Genomic DNA, 20,892 nt, shown 5'->3' with positions numbered 1-20,892 from the left:
CAGAGCATTCTTTGCTTCTCTTATCCTGTCTCTTCTTGACTCACGAAAGTCCTTACTATTTGGAATTATTAAAAGGCAACCATTGCAATACTCATCTTCTCAACCATCTCCACCATTTGGATCCCAGCATTCTTTCTCCTCTTCTATCCTTCTCTACATTTGCATCTCTCTCTCTCTCTCTCTCTCTCTCTCTCTCTCTCTCAGAGCATTCTTTGCTTCTTTTATCCTCTCTTCTTGCCTCACGAAAGTCCTTACCATTGGATACTTCTAAGACTTCCGGAGCTCTTTCGCACATCAAATTCCTCCTCCTTCCCACCCATACATACCAGAAGCAGAAAGAAAGAAGAAGAAAATATGGTTGATTCACTCGTTTCGACTGTGGTGAAGAAGTTGACGACCACCATCCCAGATCAGGTAGCTTTGTTTGTGGATGTCACCAGTGACATCAAAAAGCTTTCCAGTGCATTCACCTTCATTCGAGCTGTGCTTGAAGATGCTGAGTCTCAGCGCTGCGCGAATAACAGACTAGTGAAGATCTGGTTAGAGAAGGTCAAAGACGTGGCCTATGATGTGGACGACATAGTAGATGAGTGGTCAACAGAAGCTCACAGACCACAGGCACCAGATGAAGGTGATGGCTCCTGTTTCAGCTTCCTTGGTACTTGCTTCTTCTCCTATGTTACTTTATTCAATCATTTCAAGTTCCGCTGTGAAATTGGGTGGAGGATAAAGAAGGTAAGGGGTAGATTAGATTCTATTGAAAGAGAGATTACCGGATTGGGTCTGATAGTACATAGTGGTGAGAGGGAGGGAATGGATAGTGAAGTTAGGCAGGGTGAGATGAGAGAGCGAGAGACAAGCTCCCTAATCGACGAGCCGTTAATTGTCGGGAGAGATGGTGAAAAAAAACTAGTCGTAGACTTGTTAGTGGGGGGGAGTAGTGGAGAGGTAAATGTGCCCTTGGTCATTTCTATCGTTGGAATGGGAGGGGTGGGGAAGACCACCCTTGCTCAGCTCACCTACAACGATGAGAAAGTCAAGGGGCATTTCCACATGAGGATGTGGGTGTATGTTTCACAAGATTTTGATGTGAAACGGATTACGGAATCAATTATAAAATCTGTAGACACTGAGTTTAGGGGTGAAAATTTAAACTTGGATCAATTGCAAAATAAACTCCGTGAAATGTTGCGCAACAAAATATTCTTGCTTGTGCTTGATGACATTTGGAGTGAAGATAGTGGGAAGTGGAACAAACTGAAAATTCCCTTCCAAACCGGTGGAGCAGGGAGCCGAATCATCATAACTACTCGCAGTGAAAAGGTTGCTATGGCAATGGGAAGGGCTCACATACACAAATTGGCAGTCTTATCTTATGATGATTGCTGGTTACTATTCTATCGTAGTGCCCTTAAGCATCGGAGTACAGAAGAGCGTTCAGAGTTAGAAGGGATTGGAAGGCAAATTGTAAACAAGTTGGGAGGGTTGCCTCTTCCAGCGGCGACAATAGGGAGTGCCATGTGCTCTAAAAGCACGAGAGAGGAATGGGAGCTTGTGCTGGGAGACGAGATTTGGAACTCAGGTGATGTCCTTGGAGGTATTTTACCGGCTTTGTTATTAAGCTACCGTGACTTACCTCCCGTTTTGAAGCAGTGCTTCTCATATTTCTCTATTTTCCCAAAAGGTTTTAGGATAGAGAAGGATATGATGGTAAGGTTATGGGTGGCACAAGGTTTCATCGGCTCTGACACAAGTAGCAATGTGGAGGAAATTGGTGGGCTGTATTTTGAAGATTTACGAAGACGGTCATTGCTCCAAGATGCAAAACTCGACCGGGCCAAGAACGTACTCAAGTGCAAGATGCATGATTTAGTTCATGATCTTGCACAATCTGTTTCAGGAAGTGACTTTTCACTGGTGCAGATCGGAAAGCAACCCTCATTAAACTTCAACAACGTCCACCATTCTTTTTTTGTCCATGATGAAACTGTTAATGAAGCTGATGAAGTGGCTTACATTTTGGCCACCTTGTATAAGGCCCACAAGCTGCGGACGTTGTTCCTTGACTCAAGAATCTCCATGGTGCCAAGAATGTCATTCCATCATTGGAGACGCCTTAGAGCATTGGACTTGAGTTATACCAGCATTAAGAAATTGTCTCCAACGGTGGGACATTTGAAACACTTGAGATTTCTTGATTTGTCTCGCACAGGCATAGAAGAGTTGCCAGAGGAGGTGTGTAATTGCCTAAATTTACAGACACTGAGACTCAATCATTGTTGGAAGCTAAAAAAACTGCCTGGAGGGATGAAGAAAATGATTAAACTGAGACATCTAGAATTTGAAAATTCAGATGATCTGAGGTACTTACCGCAGGGTATAGGGAGACTAACTAGCCTTCGGACGCTTTCAAAGTTCATTTTTGGGGGTGGCAGGGAAGGATGTAAATGTGGAGAACTGAAACGCCTCAATCATCTTCAAGGAAGTCTTCTGATTACCGGCTTGGACAAATACAGGAGCAGGGACGAAGCTAGAGAGGCAGAACTGAATAAGAAGCAGCACCTTCATACTCTATCCTTAGGCTACATGCGTGAAGGTGATGAGCTGTTGGATGAAGATCAGGCGAAGAGAATGGAGGACGTGCTTGAATTTCTCCAGCCCCACACAAACTTGAAAGAGTTGAAAATAGAGCTTTACAGAGGTTCGAAGCTTCCCAAGTGGATAGAGGATCCGGTGTTCTCCCATCTAGTCAGGATGACACTCTCGTGTTGTTGGGAGTGTATACAATTGCCAGGTTTTGGGAAACTGCCGTCCCTTAAATACCTTGAAATTGATTGCATGGTAGAGGTGAGAAAGGTGGGTATTGAGTTTAGTGGGGTTGATAACAATGACGGAAGTGGATGCGTTGTCTCATTCCCCAAGTTGGAGACCCTTGTCTTCAATGACATGAGTAAGTGGGAGGAGTGGGAATTGAGAGGTGGAGTTGGAGAGGTTATGCCATCTCTCCTCCAATTAGAAGTAAAATGGTGCCCAAAATTGAAGGAGTTGCCAACCAACCTTCCACCGCTCCTCCAGGAGCTGACTTTACAAATAAGCAACGAAGGGATGTTGTCATCGGGAGGGACCTTACCCGTCCTCCCCAACCTTAAACATTTGATTATTTGGAGGAATGATGAGCTGAAATCGTTCCCTTGTGGTTGGTTGGGACAATTCAAAGCCCTCGAGACTCTGGAAATCCATCGGTGTTGGCAGTTGGAGTCTCTACCAGATGAGGAATTGCAACAGCTCACCATGCTTCAAGAATTGATCATCCAGTATTGTCCACTCTTAAAAGAGCGCTACGGATACGAAGGAGAAGATCGGCACAAGATTGCTCAAATCCCCGATAAAATAATTTGTTAGTAAAAGGTGCATAGGATTTTCTTTTGCTTTTGTTTATAGGAATTGTATTGCTTCTCCCTGTAACTCTTCTTTTTTATTCATTTTCTTTTTTGTTTGTTTTTTTTTTTTTTTAAATAAAATAAAATAAAGCTGTTTATCAGATGTTGATTGTATTTTAGTTGGTTCAACGTGTAACCTTGTTCTCTGTTTTGGAGGTCAGGTTCTATGCCCCCCTCCCCTCCATCTTATGTACTTTTTTCTTTTTTTTATTAATAAAGCTTATGATGGTCCCGTCCACCTTCACACACGCACACATGTATATTGGATAGTCTGTCACTTTCTCTTAACCGTCCATTTATCTTGTACACGTGTGACAATTTCATTCCAGACATATACACATGCAGGGGCCACCTAGTGAGCGGCTTTAATGTATTACACGAGAGAGATTTTGAACCTCTGGCAGTGTTTTGACGGTTGACACACAAGCGGTCGAACCAATTCCACTACAATACATAACTCCGACCTTTCGTGCGCAACCACATTCAACCCATTCAATGGGTTAGGCTTTTTTTTTTTCTTTCTGTTTTTTGTTTCTTTTTTTTCTTACACACGCACACTCACGCTAGTGGAATTTCACCACCTACGGGTACTCGAACCCTTGACCGGGAGTTGAAACTCTTCAGAGTCTACCACCTGAGCAAGAGTAAGGACCCATTCAATTCAATAGGTTAGCCTGTCGTGAGGACCACTTGATATAAAAATCAAGTTGATTAGATAATCCAATCCGTCCTTTTTTTTGTCTAATTCAGGGATGGAATGGTTATAATTGCCTAAGAAAAAGTGAACTGAATTGTTGATTTTACTTATTTTTGTGTTGACTGATCTAGACCATGGATATTAAAGGTCATTGGTCGAATGATCAACGTTTGCCAGATTGGTGTGATATTTGCATGCCCATCCCATGAAACGGGTGATGGACCAAATAAATAGTCTAAAAATGGAGCACTGTAACTTAAAGATGGCTGAGTGCTGAAGCATTTCTCATAAAATTAGTTTTTTGGCACGAATACATTCCAGAGGAATCACAATTAGAGCTGTAAGAAAACTGAATCAGCTCAGTTAACTTGCTCGACTTGACTCGGAGAAGCTCAACTTGACTTGACTTGAAATTGTGTTTGAGCCAAGTCGAGTTGATTTTTTTAGCTCGAAAAAATTTTGAGCTGAATTTGAGCTACAAATAAAATAAAATTTGGAACTCAAGAATATATATATATATATATATATATATATATATATATATATATATATATATATATATATATATATATATATAGTTAAATAAATTTTATATATTATATATTAAAATTTCTAAAATCTAAACTCGAACTCAATTTGTAGGCTCGAACTCTAATTTGGCTCAAAAGATCAAACTCAAGCTTGGCTCAAACTTGGATCAGGCTAGCCCAAGCTGCTAACAGAGCCAAGCTGGCCAGTCAAGCTTGACGACTAAGCCGAGCTAAGTGCGAGCTAGGGTAGCCTCGTGGCTGAGCTGAGCCAAGCTAGGCCAAGCTCGACTTGGTTCAACTTGTGTACAACTCTAATCACAATGTGATAATATGATATTTAGGGTTGCGTTCAATGATCCAAAGCATATATAAGATGGGCTTCACCATATATGGAATTCAATGTTTTCTATTGAATTTAGATGATCCTTTTGAGCACCGCTTTGAGTGTTATTGATTTCAATGCCTGTGATTTTCCAATCTTGAAATTCTTTTCAGCAGATTCCTTCATCGTTGTATTTTGGAATGTCAACTGTTTGGCTGAATTCGACCACATACACATACCTAATGGATATAGCCCCAGTGTCTGCTTGGAATCATGGAAAGGAAAGACAAGAAAGCACCATTTTTCATCTAAGTAATTTTTCCTCATATGTGAAGCCATTTTTTTTTAGCAATTTATAGAAAACAAAATTTTCCACTTACTATTTTGTTGAAAAATTAATAAAGTTATTTTCCCACTTTCATTATTAAGAAAAACTTCTTTTTTTTTTTTTTTAATGATGGAAGGAAAATAAAATTTTCAAGAGTTAAACCATTCACCTTTAATAACCTCTCATGTGCCGCATTTGCCAATGTAACCCTCTACATCATTTTGTCTCATGATTTTGGATAATGGCGGGTTTAATCGTGCCATTTGGTCTTATAATCCAAACGTGCCACTATTTGTTTTTAAGAACCTCATATGTGCCACATTTTCCAATGTAACCCCCAAGGTGATTTGATTCCCTTGCCACCGACACGGTCATTGTCTTGTCATGTGCTCCAACATGCCATTTGGTCCCAATAACCCCCTAGACATGGTTTTTATGATAGATGTCAAATGCATGCCCCACATTCAAAATGATAATATTGTCATTTCATATGGTGCTTTTTCACTACCCGCCTAAGATCTAATATGGATGCATGGTGCCTTTTAATTGGGTCATGTCGGAGTTACAAGTGACCTCTCTAATGATGGGTTACTGGGAATTCTCATCCCATGCATAAACATGTGATTACATATGTGTGCGTGTGCATGCAGGCGCAATGTGTCACTATACAACTTCAAGCATATTACACATGACAGACACAGACACGTTTGGAGTTATAACTGGTCGGGATTGGGCCCATTGCAGGAGATCCCCTCTATTTGAATTTCCCCAGATGTTCAGAACCTGGTGGTGGCTGATTTTTTGGATGCCAACGGGCTGAGGCAGGATGCGCTGGTACCTCTCCCAACCTGGATTAGGACCCACATCGAGAATGAAGGTTTTTGCACTTCTGACAACGAAGATGCTTGCATCTGGCCCCTTGGCCCTGCTGGGTAATTTTCGGTCAAATCTGGATGGGATGTGGTTAGGACTCATGGGCAAAGATGGGCCTGGGCTAAGTGGGTTTGGCACCCCTTGCTTCCCCCCAAAATATCTGTTCTTCTTTGGAGGGTGCTCATGAATGCGCTACCCATCGACGGGAATGTTCAACGCAAAGGGATCTCTTTAGCTTCAAAGTGTGAATGTTGTGAGTTGGGGCTGTCTTCCTCTTCCTCCCCCGTTCCTGAATCGTTGTCGCATCTGTTCCTACTTGAGTCTCTTGCAAAGGAAGTCTGGAGCAGAGTTGCTGATTTGATGATGGTTTCCACTGTTCCTCACTCTTCAATTCATGATTGGTTAGCCTGGTGGTGGCTGTTTCCTCGCCCGCTAAACTGTCCTTCCAAGGTCTTTCGGCTAGCTCCAGCCTTCATGCTTTGGGAGATCTGGAAAGCCAGAAACAACTCCCGTTTTGAGGGTTTGAATATCTCAGCTCAATGTGTCGTTCGCAACACCTACTGGTGGCTGGGAAACAGTACTACACAGCATAAGCCCTGCATTGTGAATCCTCCCTTTCTGGCGCTCCCCTTTGCTGCTCCTACCCCCTTTCCTGCTGTTTGTGAGGTCGTTAGGTGGCAAAAACCGCCCACTGGCTGCTTCAAGCTCAATGTCGACGGATCTGTCATCCGGAATCCAGGGCCTGCCGGGGGTGGCGGGATTTGCAGAGATTACAAAGGCCATATGAAGTTCACATTCTCTAATGGGTACGGCGTTGCATCCAACAACAGGGCTGAGATGCGGGCTCTTCATGACGGGTTACAGCTATGTGTCCTTCTTGGCCTCTCTCCTGTCCTTGTCGAATCTGACTCGAGTGGGTTGTTGATTGCATCCTAAGTAACTCCTCTGTTGATTGGAAATGGAAATATTGGAAGGAGAGAATCTGCAACCTCCTGGTCACCGATTCGTTTTCCCTTGCCCTCATCCCCAGAGAGGTCAATGGTCCGGCTGACTGTTTAGCTAGGCAAGGTAGTGCTTCACAAAATTCCAACCTGTATTCGGTCCCCTTTGATCTCCCTAGGCAGGCGAGAGGTTCTTATTGTCTAGACAAAACGGTGCCAGGTTCGGTGTTTAAAAAAAAAATCAGATATGTATAGCACATGATAGGAGGGCAACCCCTCCCGAAAACTCTTTTTTGTAATTTTGCCTGATCAATGAAATCCTTTGGTTAAAAAATAAAAAATAAAAACTAAAAACTAAAATTTAAAAAAAAATTATCGTGAATGCTACATGTGACTACAACTTTCAGAAAAATGAATAAATAAGAAAATGTTTGTTTTGCCAAACAACAAACTGAAAAATGTCCAAACTTTTTAGAAAAACATTGTCAACAAGGAAAGGGTAGCATTGTTTCCTTTCCCAGTTTCCTGGATATAAGTTTCCTAAGTACTATTTACTTTCCCTTGTTTTTTATAAATCCAAACAAGCCCCTAGTGAGTTTTTCCTTTTCCTTTTTTTTTTCCCTTCAAGAAAGAGGATCATCTGGTAGCATGGATATTGGGCAGTTAGGTAGAATCCAGGATTTTCAATCCAAATCATGTTTAGAACCCTCAAAAAACAAGACCGAAGATCCCCAAAGGAGCCCCTTTTAAATTAGAAGGGGAAAAAAAAGGTGTATGTAAAATCCATGGATTTTTAGTTCTCTCCAACTCTCATAACTACTCTCCTCCACTCTTTTTAAGGTCTGCTGTCAAACAATTTTTGGATTTTACAAGATTAAAAATCCACATTAACAAGCGCAGTTGAAGAATGCCAATACTGCTAAACGACCCCTACATCCATGATAAAAAGATTGGTGACCAATGTGGCAAAAGCACATTGCTAAGAAACTACAGGATCAATTCTACCAAAGCAGAAATAAACAATTGACTAAATTATAAAAATTCCATTAGATTCCGGCAAAATGCATATGGCATAACTGAGGCCGCAACAAGGAGCAAGCATTGCACAATGAGACCCATGAGTAAGCATTGGTCAATGAGGCCCACAACATAAACAAAATTCAAGAAGACTAGGTACCAAAAAAGAAAAGAAAATAAAATTCACTAGTCTTTGCTTTTGGACAACTTTTTCTTCTTCACCTAACTGGGGGTATGTAGTTCACTTCCATCACCCTCTTCACCCTTATTATTTTTCTTCTTTTTAGCAGCCCCGTTCTGTTCATAATCCAAGCCATTCGTGCCATTGGAAATTTTGGGAACTGGCTCATCCACTGACTTGCGTTTCTATTTCTTCTTCTTCTTCTCGGTTTCACACTCATCAAGAGCATCTCCATCCAGTCTCGGCTAGTTTATCCTCTGCCATTGGAACACCAACCACACCCTCACTTTTAGCTTTCTTTTTCTTACTTTTCTTTACTGAAACTTGTGTGGGTTCGTGATCTGTATCCATTTGGGTCTTTTCTCCATCTTCAAGCATTCATATCAAATACAAAACAAATCAAACAACGACATACATGCTTTTCCTAAATCTGCATCAGATCATATGTCCACATAAATTTGACAAGAGAACCCTGACTTCTGTCTTGTGTTTTATTTTTAATTTTAAAATTTAAATTTATTAAGGTTTTGACATATAGCACCCTCTATTTCAGACCAAAGATAAATAGCACCCACCCTGGAGCATTTTTACAAATGTGGCCAAAAAACACGTTGCCCTTAATTTTTTGGATGGGAAAAACTAACCATGACTGGGTTAGCAGATTTTTGGAAAATAACAATTTTTTTTTGAAAATGAAAATATTACCCCTCCCAAATCGACAAAAACCTTGACCCCACCCCTAACATCTCCTCTTTCCTCCCAACCGCAAGGCCTAACCCTACCCTCTCCCAACTGGAGGATAAAAATGACTTTTTCCTTGGTCAACAGTCAATTGTAACGGCTATGACATTGTTCAATCACGTTTTGCTGACAGGCGATACCCGAAATGGAAAACAGGAGGGATTATTCGGGAAAATACATGAGGGAGGGTGTTACTTATCATTGTGCCAAAAGGGAGTGCACTATTTGTCAAAACCATTGTTTGACAAACTGTCGGATACCAGTATGTAATCTCCGTGTGTCGTCCATGAACAATACAAACTGTATTAGCCTAATACAGGGGCAATATGACCCCATATCAATGGTGAACAATTTGATACGCAAAAACCAAGGTGAGAAAAACCCTCCAAAATGTGCAAATGCTGCTGCAGAAAGTGGTGAGCACATGGTATTCGTTAGTAATTCATTACCAGGAGACTCGTATGATCCTCTACCTCAGGATGTGCCTAGCATCCCTGGCCGTAGTTCCGTTGTCAGTGATCTAAAATGTAATTATGATAAGCCCTAAAGTAGACAGACTGTGGAAGCAACAGCTCCTTAACGGGACAACCCTAATAAGGGCTGCAACTTGGTTTCGGATTGACCCGCACCTGGTTGACACAACCTGAGTTCAAGTCAGGCTGGGTCTATTTGTCAAGGTCCTCGGGTCAAGTTATGGTTGGTAAACTTTAACCCAACTTTAAGTTTCAGCATATCCGAGTCAGATTAGGCTAGGTCGGGAATGATCACATGCATTTGGGTCGATTTGGGTTGAGTTGGGTTGGGTTGGGTCGGGGTTGAGCATGAAGGAATTTAGGTTGGGTTCGGATTGGGCACCTTGAGTTAGATTTTGGGTTGGTTCAGGTAGCAGGTTAGGTCCTCTGGAGGTCGGGTCGGGCTCAGTTTGACCCTTAACCTGACCCAGAATAGCCCAAGTTGCCGCTCTAACCCCAGGATCTTTTAAAGAGCAGAGGTCCACATGCATCTAAAGAAGGCCAAATTTGCTGGTTAGGATCTTTCCAAACTTTGTAAGGGATTTGGAGTCATGGTCAATACATGGTGGGGCGCATCAGGCCAAAAGCCAGCCCCTGATCTATTGGCCTTGTGTTTGGTTCAAAATTCATTTGTTGGTATGTGTATATAGTGTCGGGCATGCCAGAACCTTTTACAGCTCGATCCGAACAGAAAACCTATGACCCCAAATGCCAAGATAGATAGAGAGATCATGAGCGGTTACCTATAATCAAGAATCGAAGCAATTCAGCAATCCATTCAGCCTCCTGTAAATGAAATCAGGCAATTTTGCAAAATGGAGGGTTCGTCTTTATAATGAGTTTCTTTTGCCTTTCAGCCGAAAGGAATTGATCTCATCATGATAGCAGAGATAACCTAATTTGTGCAATGTGAGAGTAGAAGGAACTCAATTGTATTAAATAGAAAAGAAAATAAAAACTTACAATAATATCTGTTTGCAATCCGGTGTCTATGGCATAGATGGTGAGGCTCTAGATTTAAGTCTTCCTTGGTCTTGGGCATGGACCAAGGGAATTACACTACTAAAATAAATAAATAAAAGGTCATCCTTACAATCCAGTACTTGTTGTAAATGGAAGGGAATCACACTATTCATAATCTAAGTCAGCCAAGCATAGCAGTGTAGATAGACAAGATTACACTGCTATGCTAAAGTTGGTCCAGCATGGTAACATAAGCAGGTTGTCTTAGTCTAAAATAAGCTAAGATGAGATCAAATAAAAGGATAGGTAGCGTTGCGCTATAAATTTGATAAAATAAAAGGATAGGCAGCGTTGCAATGTAGATTTGACTTGTGTCGAGTTGGCGAGGAACTGGAGCTCTTCGATCTCTGTCTTATTTATATGAGTTTGAGGAGGTAGTTGGAAAGAAATCTTCGTAGTCACTCTTTACATCTGCTAATGTGAAAATAACTATCTGGGTCCGAACAACACCACGTATGCTAGTCGTTTGTCATGTGTTGGCCACTAGTTGTATGCACATTCTGCTCATATTACCTGGACGAGAGTCACACTCGACATGCCATGTGTTGGTGATAGCTATCTATTTCTCCATGTGAATGTGTAATGCGCTATGAAACTCGGTTAGCTTGGTGTGGTTGTTATTCCACTCCTCGAGTGTTTTCGGGCATAAGGCTTCCATGAGATGTTAGGGTGCATCAATCGAATTCATCACTTGCCACAACTGTGTTTCAATACATACACATCTTCGATCATGAGACCACTATTGTATTAGATGGCTTTACCACGTAAGCAGGATACGCAACACGACACGTGTTGCATTATTGTAGCCAGTTGAACTTACCCTAAAAACTCAAGACTTTACATGTTCTGATCACATTCAGCCATAAGGCAGCTTAAGAGATCTTTTGTTTGTCTCTTGTTGAGATATCCCTACTAGGTGGCATCATTTGAGTTGCTAGATCTAACACAGTCAGATTAGGCGTAAACCCCTTGCTTGTCCAAACTGAAAGGCTAAAAGACACTACATATTCTAGGGTTGAACCACAATACAAAACATGAATCTTGTATATTCTCAAAAGAAAAAGAAGAAGAAGAAGAAGAAGAGGAAGAAGTAGTTAGAAGCATGCAAGGAAGAAATTAGCTGGAGCCAAGTAGCTGCCAAAGGCACACGAGTTATAACACCACATCAACTATTGTACACATGAAATATGCCAATGACATGCGGACTGTTAATATTGTGACTCCGCCATTAATTGTAAAGTAGCCAAAACATACACCTCACTATTGTGAACTAATTGCTAAGTTTTGCTGTCATTTGTACACCAACTAAACTGTTAGGGGTCGTTTGGCACCATGGATTTGGGGGGATTTCAAATCCCCAGAGTTATTTGGCACCATAAAGTAACTGGGGGTTTCAAATCCAAGGAGAGACCTTCGACTACATCTAAAATCATTCCCATAGTTGCATGTGTAACATGTGTATCACTAGACTATTAATCTATTGGACACATGGCCCACTAATGATACCCTAAAATAATTAGATTATCAATTGCATCACTATCATCACTTTAATACAATGATCAGCACCGTCCAAACATTGTCCATGTAAATCAACGGTTAAAAATCATTGGTTAGTCACTCGGATGTCTTGTGGCACATCCGAGACTTGGAATTTCATCATTTTTTGGCAAAGTATATATTTCAATAGGCTTATTACAACCATTGTGTCAACAATTACATAAGTTCACTAATTAGAGATATTAAAGTTGATTAGTAATTAAATTCAAACCCTTGCAAATACACTATGAATAGCTACTTTTGGATTAAAGTTATTCTCAATCTAGGGTGCCAAACACAACAAGAGGATTTCAAATCCAGGGGGTTTCAAATCCATGCTCCCAAACAGGCCTGAGTGGGCTCATTCAGTTTCAAATAGCCAGAGAGGCATTCAGGGAAGGCTGGCTCAGTCCCAAGCAAGTCAAGGGAAATGGAGCCTAGCTAGTTGAGAGGAAAGGGTTGGTGGATTAAGAGCATAGCTTCTTTGCTTGAGATTACCCAAGCAATCTTAGGTTTACTCAACCATTAATATCTCTAGAGCAATGAGAAGGTCTTTCTATCCTTTAGGGCCCACTATGGGGTGTACAAGTCAATATACACCGTAGGATAGCTAGCCCTAATGATGATCTACATATGGATATGATCGGCCCGCCATTTGGATGCGCCGACTGACAGATATGATAAGAAGTCTGTTCAATGGTCACCGATAGTCGATCAGGGCCGCGGCTATACGGATATGAGCAGGGAAATATCCTTACTCCATGGGTAAAGTTTGGTCGCAAACCGACGGTCCGAAATCATCAACTTTGTATAAGAGTGGATGACTCAATTCACTTAAGTTCCAACTCCTTCCTTTAGGATATTTGCACTTCTCATGCACTCGTCCTTCAGATCAAGTTGACCGGTTCTGAACTGTACCCAGGTCCGATTCCCACGATGGATGTCAAGCCCAATGAGATAGACATTATTCTATAGTTTTGGAACTAGTGGTTCGCCAATGAGCGGTTTTGAGCTTGTTTAGAAAATTAGGGCATTTCTGGTGGCCCTCTGGCCATGAAACTTATAGGATAGGTGCTCCATGGCCCGTTGAAGGGCCATGCAAAATTTGGGGTCGATCGGATATGGGGTTTGGTCGCACGGGTCTGATTTGCGATCAACGGTCACCGTTTCACGATCGGGTCCCAGAATTTTGTGGATGGGTGTAGAAAAATACATTAGACCCTCATCATAAATTATGAAGAAATCTGACGGCTGAAATGTTTTACGTTTCAGTTTTATTTACACGTGCCAGATTCTAATTTTGGCATTGGTGAGGCGCATCTGGCAAGTGCCAGATTCCACTTCTAGGTGTCCACTGGGTCCGTGGTCCGCGATGGTCCCCAAGCCCAATGAGATCTATGCTCCCTTGAATTTTTATAATTTTCTGACCTTCCCGTGTCGCTATATAGCCCGCACGGGCTGTCACCAAGTGTAAATGGCCATTTGGCTTGACGGCCCGCACTTGGCCCAATCACAACCCGACCGGTCTACTCTAATGGGCCAATCTTAACTTAATTTAGTTGTAGCACCAAACCATGAGTAGTATAAACGAACGGTCCTGCGGCAAATCCTACGTAGACCCCACAGGACACTGTTCTGGTTGGGCGGGATGTTACACTACACCTGATGTTCAAGTGATCGGGCGAATTCATTGGCTTCCTACGGTTGATTAATTAGACTGGTGCGGCTCTTTACTGGTATCACCCCTATATACACTGACATTGAGTGCTAATGGTTATTAAGTAATATTTAGGTTAATTAAATAAAATTAAAAAAATAAAAATTGATGGATTTTTGGAAATCCAAAACAGTGAAAATTCAGGATGTTACAGTTTTATGCAAGACTCCCAACGGAAGTTAGATGATTTAGGTGTTATTTTATGTTATTTCCATGTTGTGGACCACTATACTTTTGGATCCAGCTACATTTTGGGTTGTATGGTGTACATAAGGAAGCTTACTAATATTGTGGGCCCCAAAGAGGTATAGCATTTCTCAAACAACATTTAAAAAAAAAAAAATACAAAAAGAAAAAGGCTAATGGGCAGCCTTGATTATTTAATAGTTTTATAGATAGATATAAAAAGAGAAACACTCACCGCACTGTAAGTTATAGTGCTCCTAAATGCATGTGGACAGTTGAACAGACCTATTGATAGATTTGGACCATCCACTAGGTCCAACACACATTTCATAGGGTACCATTTAAAAACCACAAATAGTCTATCTATTTGTTGGGCACATTAAAAATTGCTTATGCTTCCAAAGAATCAGTTTTGTTAGAGAAATACCATCATCTCATGGAATGAGATCGAAAGGGAGGACCACACACAATCATCTCTATCTTAATCATGGGATTTTATTTTATTTTTTTTCAAAAAAAGCTTTTATGGGCTTATTTTGGTCATTTGTTTTTTGTTACTAGTTTTAGTTAGAATTATTTTTTATTAGTTAAAGGTTATGATTAGCAGACTGATCACTAAATAGCTATATTAGTTACATTATTATGTAAATAATATATTTGATAGATTTTGAAATGAAAATTGATTATTATTTTTTTGTTATTCTTCCAAATTAAAAGATGGAGAAAGAAGAAGATGGAGGGCATTCACCTTCTCTTGCTTTTGTTAAGATTGGTTTTAATTAATGCTCATGAATTACCTGATTTTGAAATATTTTCAATGGTCTATGTTAGAGATGTCGTGTACTCTAAAAACTTGTATCAAAGCCTGATTCTTTTCAATGGATCAGCAGATCCTCACCACTTATTTTCATCTTCAACGGGTCTATATATTTACATCAATCAGACCTTAAGGTAATATAAACATTTGTCTTTCATGATTATACATCCAATAGATGGCTAGTAAAATGAACTATGCTTGGGTATAAAATAGAAGTCCAATCGTTAATGTAGCCATCCATTATGTGAGGTCCACCTTTGATTGCTTATCCCTCTAAAATATTGCTTGAATCAAATAATAACAAACATTTGATTGATGTCTGATGTAGAGCGGGTCGCGGACAATTTGTCACGCCCCAAACTCGGAAACCGGTCTCACAAAATTCTCGATCGCCGAATCCGGCGCCGACAGCCTCCGTAGAACCCCATTCTCGGCTCCCAGCGCCCATTCACCAAGTTCCGATCCTGGGACGAGGGTGGTGTAAGTGTGTGTGCAAGGTAGTAGTTATGCAGTATCAGAGTAATGCGGAATATGCTGATGAATTCATGAATGCCATGAGCCATACCAAGGCTATGCAATGCGAGGCATGGATGATGTCGGTCATACCAAGGCCATGCGGTGTAGAATGCAACTCAAGCATGCAAATCCTCATCTAAGTCCACATATCAATACAGTTCAACTCTAGAACATCACCGGGGTCTAGTACACTCCAAGCCAGATTGCCGCCCCATCACGCGCAATAAGGTGAGTGGAAAAGACCTCACTATCCGCCTGCCAATATCGGGCTCGGCTCGTCAATAGCGGACCCATTCCTCGAGCTGGTCAGACTCAGCCTAGCTTTGCCCCCTCCTCTCGAGCGGGTAAGGCCGCACCCCCTTTCAACCGACCATGACACTGTGGAAAGCGCAACCATCTGGTAATCGGCACTCGGCGCTCATGCATACACTCGGTCTAGACGTTGGAGCACAGCAGCGCTGAGGCAGGAGCGCTTTGTTGATCATCTTGGAGCTTTTTTTTTGTTTATCATCATTGTATTTTCCTTTATGCTCATTGTACTTTTAAAGTTTTTTATTATAGTGGAAATGTGATAGAGTTTTTGGTTGTTGTTTGTGGGTTATGCCTTTGGTTATGCTTATTATTAATCAAACTAATGTTGAAAATCCTCCTCATAACATCCCAGGATCGGAACCTGGTGAATGAGCGCTGGGAGCCGAGAATGGGGTTCTACGGCGGCTGTCGGCGCCGGATTCGGTGATTGGGAATTTTGTGAGCCCGGTTTCCGAGTTTGGGGCATGACACAATTTCATGGTCAAGATGGATCAAAAAAGGCTTGGTCGATGGCAGAAGTTATTCGGATCGTCAAACCTTAAATCAGGCATATCTTGCAAATCAGAATGAGTTATTGGACATAAAATATATGATTTTGGGTTAGGACGAGCTACTTTAGCCATCCAACCCTGCTATGCCGGGTTACGCAAGCCAGATTTGCAAGATACCATCAGATTGATGGTCGTTTCCCTATTTTAATTCCGTTTTTACTATAAATAGTAATGAATAATTAGGAGAATAGCATCGTGAAGCCAAATAGGAGCACTAGTAAACATCATGACCATCTATAAATAGTAAGTTTATTATTTATAGTAAGTTGTGAATTCTAAGAGTTTTAGTTGTAGTTTGATTCTGAAATTTCTATCATTCCTTAGTATCCCTATTTAAAGGGTTGTGAACTCATATATTTCATTCATCAATTAAATTACAAATTTTATAGAATTTATTTATTTATTTTTTTGCTTTTTTTTCTCATGGATTCGAGAAGTCTCTATGAGGAGTCTAGATAAGCTCCATGGATTTGGAGTAGTTATCCTTGAAGAAGACGGTGATCGACCTTATCACATCCGTACGTCAATATCTAAGAAAGTGGACAACACATATTATAACAAAGAAGGTTTGATTTTTCATTTGCAAAGTCCACCTTCAATTGCCCGTGAAAATGGATAGGAAAATCGATAAACCACATGGGGTCCGCATTTGATTGCCTATCCATCTACTTCAATCAAATCATGATACTGAACATTTAATTGATGGCTAGGAAAATGGACAGCCTATATTAATTGTAACAAAGAAATTTTGATATTTCATTCGGACAATTCATCATATGGCCCCAACTTAGACTAGCGCAACATATGGTATAGGGAGGGAAGAAGAAAGTTAGAACCCCTCAATAAGGTTAAGCTTTGCTTCCCAACCTTCACAAAATATCATTTTCAGCCCATTGATATGGTAGCTCCAATCATTCAGTCAAAAGAATGCTCTAGCAATCAAGCAATCCCTACGCAAAAACAGATTCAACCAATGATACTTTCAGCCTAAGAAGAATTTTCAAGTCATTCCTCATATAGTAAGAATCATCACATAATAGTGGCTTTTAGAACAAAGAGATCAAAAGTGGGGCCCATATCAAGGACAATAATTAAACATTAATATAGTATGATATATTTGAATTGTCCGTGCCCTAGATACTGGTCAGTGGTTAGGATGGTCCAATCGAAGTGATTCTTGAAAGTGGTGGGTAATGAAAAGTGGGCCCATACACTTATGAACATGACATTTCCCAATATAACAAACATTTACAATCCATTTTCTAAGAATTCAAAGGTGGTCCCATGCATTGAATGGTCCAATCACCAGTTGGACACCCTCTATTACGACGGACATGGATCGTCTTTCTTTCAAACCATTGAATGAATGGTTAGGATCATTTGATCAGAGGACTTTTAAAGGGATGAGGAGTTAATGTTGGGTCTCACATGATGGATAGTCTAGATCATATATAAAAGGAATGGTGATTCAAAGTGGGCCCACATGATGGACAATTGTTAGACAGTTCTATAGTGTAATAAATATTAAAAATCCATTTCTTTGGCATTAATAAGATGGTTTGACTCATTCTGAGTGATATTTTAAGAGAGGTCCAAGTTCAGATAAAAGATAGGACCTATTCTACTATAATAAATATGGACCATCATTTTTCAGTTCGTTGATCAGATGGTTAGGATCATCATATTAGAGTGATTTCTAGAAGTGGGCCTTATTGGAGGGTCATGATCTATAATGAAATTTCTCTGTTATGACCAATATGGTTCATCTATTTTCCTAGCCATTAATTGGATGTTTGTGATTATCCTATCAAACGTGTACACATGATGGATGGCTTAGATCCATTAATAGACAATTTCATATCATGTTTGTTTTCGACTAGTAATTTTGAGGGTCTTGATTGGATCTGGAACTTGACCCTACCAGTAGAGATGTGTTACACGCGTGCGTGATTACAGCCGTTTATTACGCTATTAGTCTAAAAAGTAACAACCATATATAGAATCATCGTGTGGGCTTACAAAACCAATAATTGGATGAAGAGAAATCAAACCATGGACATTTGTGCCCCACTTGAAGAGCATATTTGCCTGAGTTTAGATGGATGGAGTGCGGGCGGCTAGGATCCGCTGACCAGCCAATCAAATCTTATACACATGTTGGCATTGACACGTGTAATGGGAAAGTACTTTCAAAGTGCCCCCTCCAGTACCATGCTACTGGAAGGTTCTGGAAAAAGCACTGTGGGACCCACTAAGTACGCTACTGGTCTGTGTTACGTGGGCCCTGCCATTTTGTATTTGTTTTATCTGTGCCGTCCATTATTTTTAAAAATCATTTTAAGGCATGACTCTAAAAATAAGGATTCAAATCTCAGGTGGACCATACTACAATGAAACAGGTGGACCGTCCAACGCCCACCATTAAAGACTCCGGAGAGGTTACCAAAGTTTCGAATGGAGATGATATTTGTGTTTTCCATTCATTCATTCATTCAGGCCTGTGTGACCAGATCAATGGGTTGGATGGCAAATAACATCACAGTGGGCCCTAGGAGGTTCTTAATAGTGGAAGTTCAGTCACCACTGTCTAATGGGGTGTGGTCCATATGAGAGTTGCACTAGTCAGAAAAAATGAATGCACGGTGTGGATAGAATACATGCGTCAGTGGGCCTACATAGCTTGCACCTGTACAGACATGGTGCTGGAGGGGAGGGATCACTACCGAATCTGAGTGGGAAGTGCTCCGTGGACCTCACCATGATGTATGTATTTCATCCATTCTGTTTATCCATTTTTACATATCATTTTAGGTTTAACACCAAAAATGAGAGGGATATAAATCTCAGGTGGACCACGCCACAGGAAAACAATAGTGATTGGATATTCACCGTTAAAATCCTCCTAAGGCCCACTGTACTGGTTATTTGACATCCAATCTGTTGATTAGGTCATACAGGCCCAGATGAAGGGAAAAACCAAAGATCAGCTTGATACAAAACTTTTATATCCCCTAGGAAGTTTTTAATGTTCAAAGTTCATTCAACACTGTTTCCTATAATGTGGTCCACTTGTGATTCGGATATAACTAATTTTTGATCATATACAATAAAATGGTCTAGGAAAATAGATAGACGGCATGGATGAAACACATACATCATTATGGGCCCCACAAAGCACCAACCACCAGCCATTGGCTGGTGGCAGGGGACTAGCCAATCCGCTTCCAGAGTTGGTGGGTTACTATGATGTTTGTTACAAATCCTCCCCGTACATCAGATTTTTCATCTCATTTTAGAGCACTAAATATTCATGGGTCATACATATTTGGTGACAAATCCAATCCGTCAATCTGTTAAATCAGCTCATTTTATAGAATATATGCGAAAATAAGCTATAAATGAAGCTCGAGTGGCCACACGATAGGAAACACTGAAAAAGAACATCTACCATTGAAATATCTTAGGACAATCAAGTAGCCCACTTTGAACTTTGGATGTACGTCATTTTTACCCTATACCCTTAAAATGGGCTGGAAAAACAGATGAACGGAGTGTATTTTTCACAAACTAAGGGCAGTTTTGTAATGGCAAAAATACAAAAAATCAATTCGTACGGATACTTACCAGCACGTGTTTTAATTAATAACGGTGAGAAATATAAGTGGTGTTTGTCAAATTGGCCATAGTCGAGTGAGTGCGGATCCGGTGTTTTCTGGAGTCAGGAGCTACCAAACTCCAGGTTTTCAGTAGTCCACGTCACTGTAAGTGCCACATCACCACTTATTTTTTAAATATATTAAAAAATTTACATTTAACGGAGACGTTATACACTGCGACGCGGATTTACTGCCAAAGCCTTTTGCAGTAAGCTCCTGGCGCAAGGATTTTAGATGGGCCCACTGCGATGTTTGAGATCAATCCAGTCCGTTCATCCGTTTTTAGATATCATTTTAGGAAATCATATCAAAACTAAGGTATATACAAAACTCAAATGGGTCACATGAGAGGAAACAGTGGAGATTTAGTGAACACCATTGAAATATTTACATGGCTACAAAAGTTTTGTATCGGTGCAATTTTTTTGTGTTTTCACTTCATCCCAGTAAAAATGACCTTACAAACGGCTTGGATGGCATATAAACATCAAGACGCCTAAGAAGGTTTCAACGGTAGGAATTCCTTTCTCCATTGTTTCATCTTGTATGGCCCAGTTGAGTTTTCAATCATCCTAATTTTTGGTTACATGTCCTAAAATGAGCTCCAAAAATGGATGAATGGATTGGATTTCTTATAAACATCACGGTGGACCTTACCTTACATTGCGCTGGAACTTCCTGCAAAAGGCTTTCCCTATTGAATCCGTGTGGATCATTTCCATTGGAAACGGATTGGCTACTCGCCTGCCACTCGGTGCTATGTGGGCCCACCATGATATATGTGTTTCATCCATGTCATCCATCTATTTTTCTAGATCATTTTATGGTATGAGACCAAAAATGAGGTATGACCCAATCTCAAGTGGACCACATTACATGAAACAGTGTTGAATGATTAAAAACTTTTTGGGGGCCATAAAAGTTTTGGATCAAGCTAATCCTTGTTTTTTCCCTTCATCTGGGTCTTTGTGACCAAATCAACAGATTGTATGTAAA

The 20,892-nt window shown here is 40.6% G+C and overlaps 2 protein-coding genes across 2 annotated transcripts in view; one reads left to right on the top strand and one right to left on the bottom strand.

Moving 5' to 3' along the window:
* The first annotated feature begins 354 nt into the window (after nucleotides 1–354).
* On the top strand, nucleotides 355–3,402 carry LOC131251877 (disease resistance protein RGA2-like). The gene has a single exon (XM_058252871.1). It carries the CDS (start codon nucleotides 355–357, stop codon nucleotides 3,400–3,402), a length of 3,048 nt encoding a protein of 1,015 aa, XP_058108854.1.
* Nucleotides 3,403–8,142: 4,740 nt separating this feature from the next.
* LOC131250843 (uncharacterized) overlaps nucleotides 8,143–20,892 on the bottom strand; it is a 58,947-nt gene continuing 46,197 nt past the window's right edge. The window contains exons 4-5 of the mRNA XM_058251200.1: nucleotides 8,600–8,697; nucleotides 8,143–8,493 (exon numbers count right to left, since the gene is read on the bottom strand). Coding sequence (XP_058107183.1) covers nucleotides 8,371–8,493; nucleotides 8,600–8,697 — 221 coding nt within the window. The 3' untranslated portion in view covers nucleotides 8,143–8,370. The remainder of the gene's footprint in view (nucleotides 8,494–8,599; nucleotides 8,698–20,892) is intronic.

This window comes from Magnolia sinica, chromosome 7 (genome assembly GCF_029962835.1).
Source record: "Magnolia sinica isolate HGM2019 chromosome 7, MsV1, whole genome shotgun sequence".
NCBI lineage: Eukaryota > Viridiplantae > Streptophyta > Magnoliopsida > Magnoliales > Magnoliaceae > Magnolia > Magnolia sinica.
The sequence above is the reverse complement of the archived record's forward strand: the minus strand, read 5'-3'. Positions and strand labels throughout refer to the sequence as shown.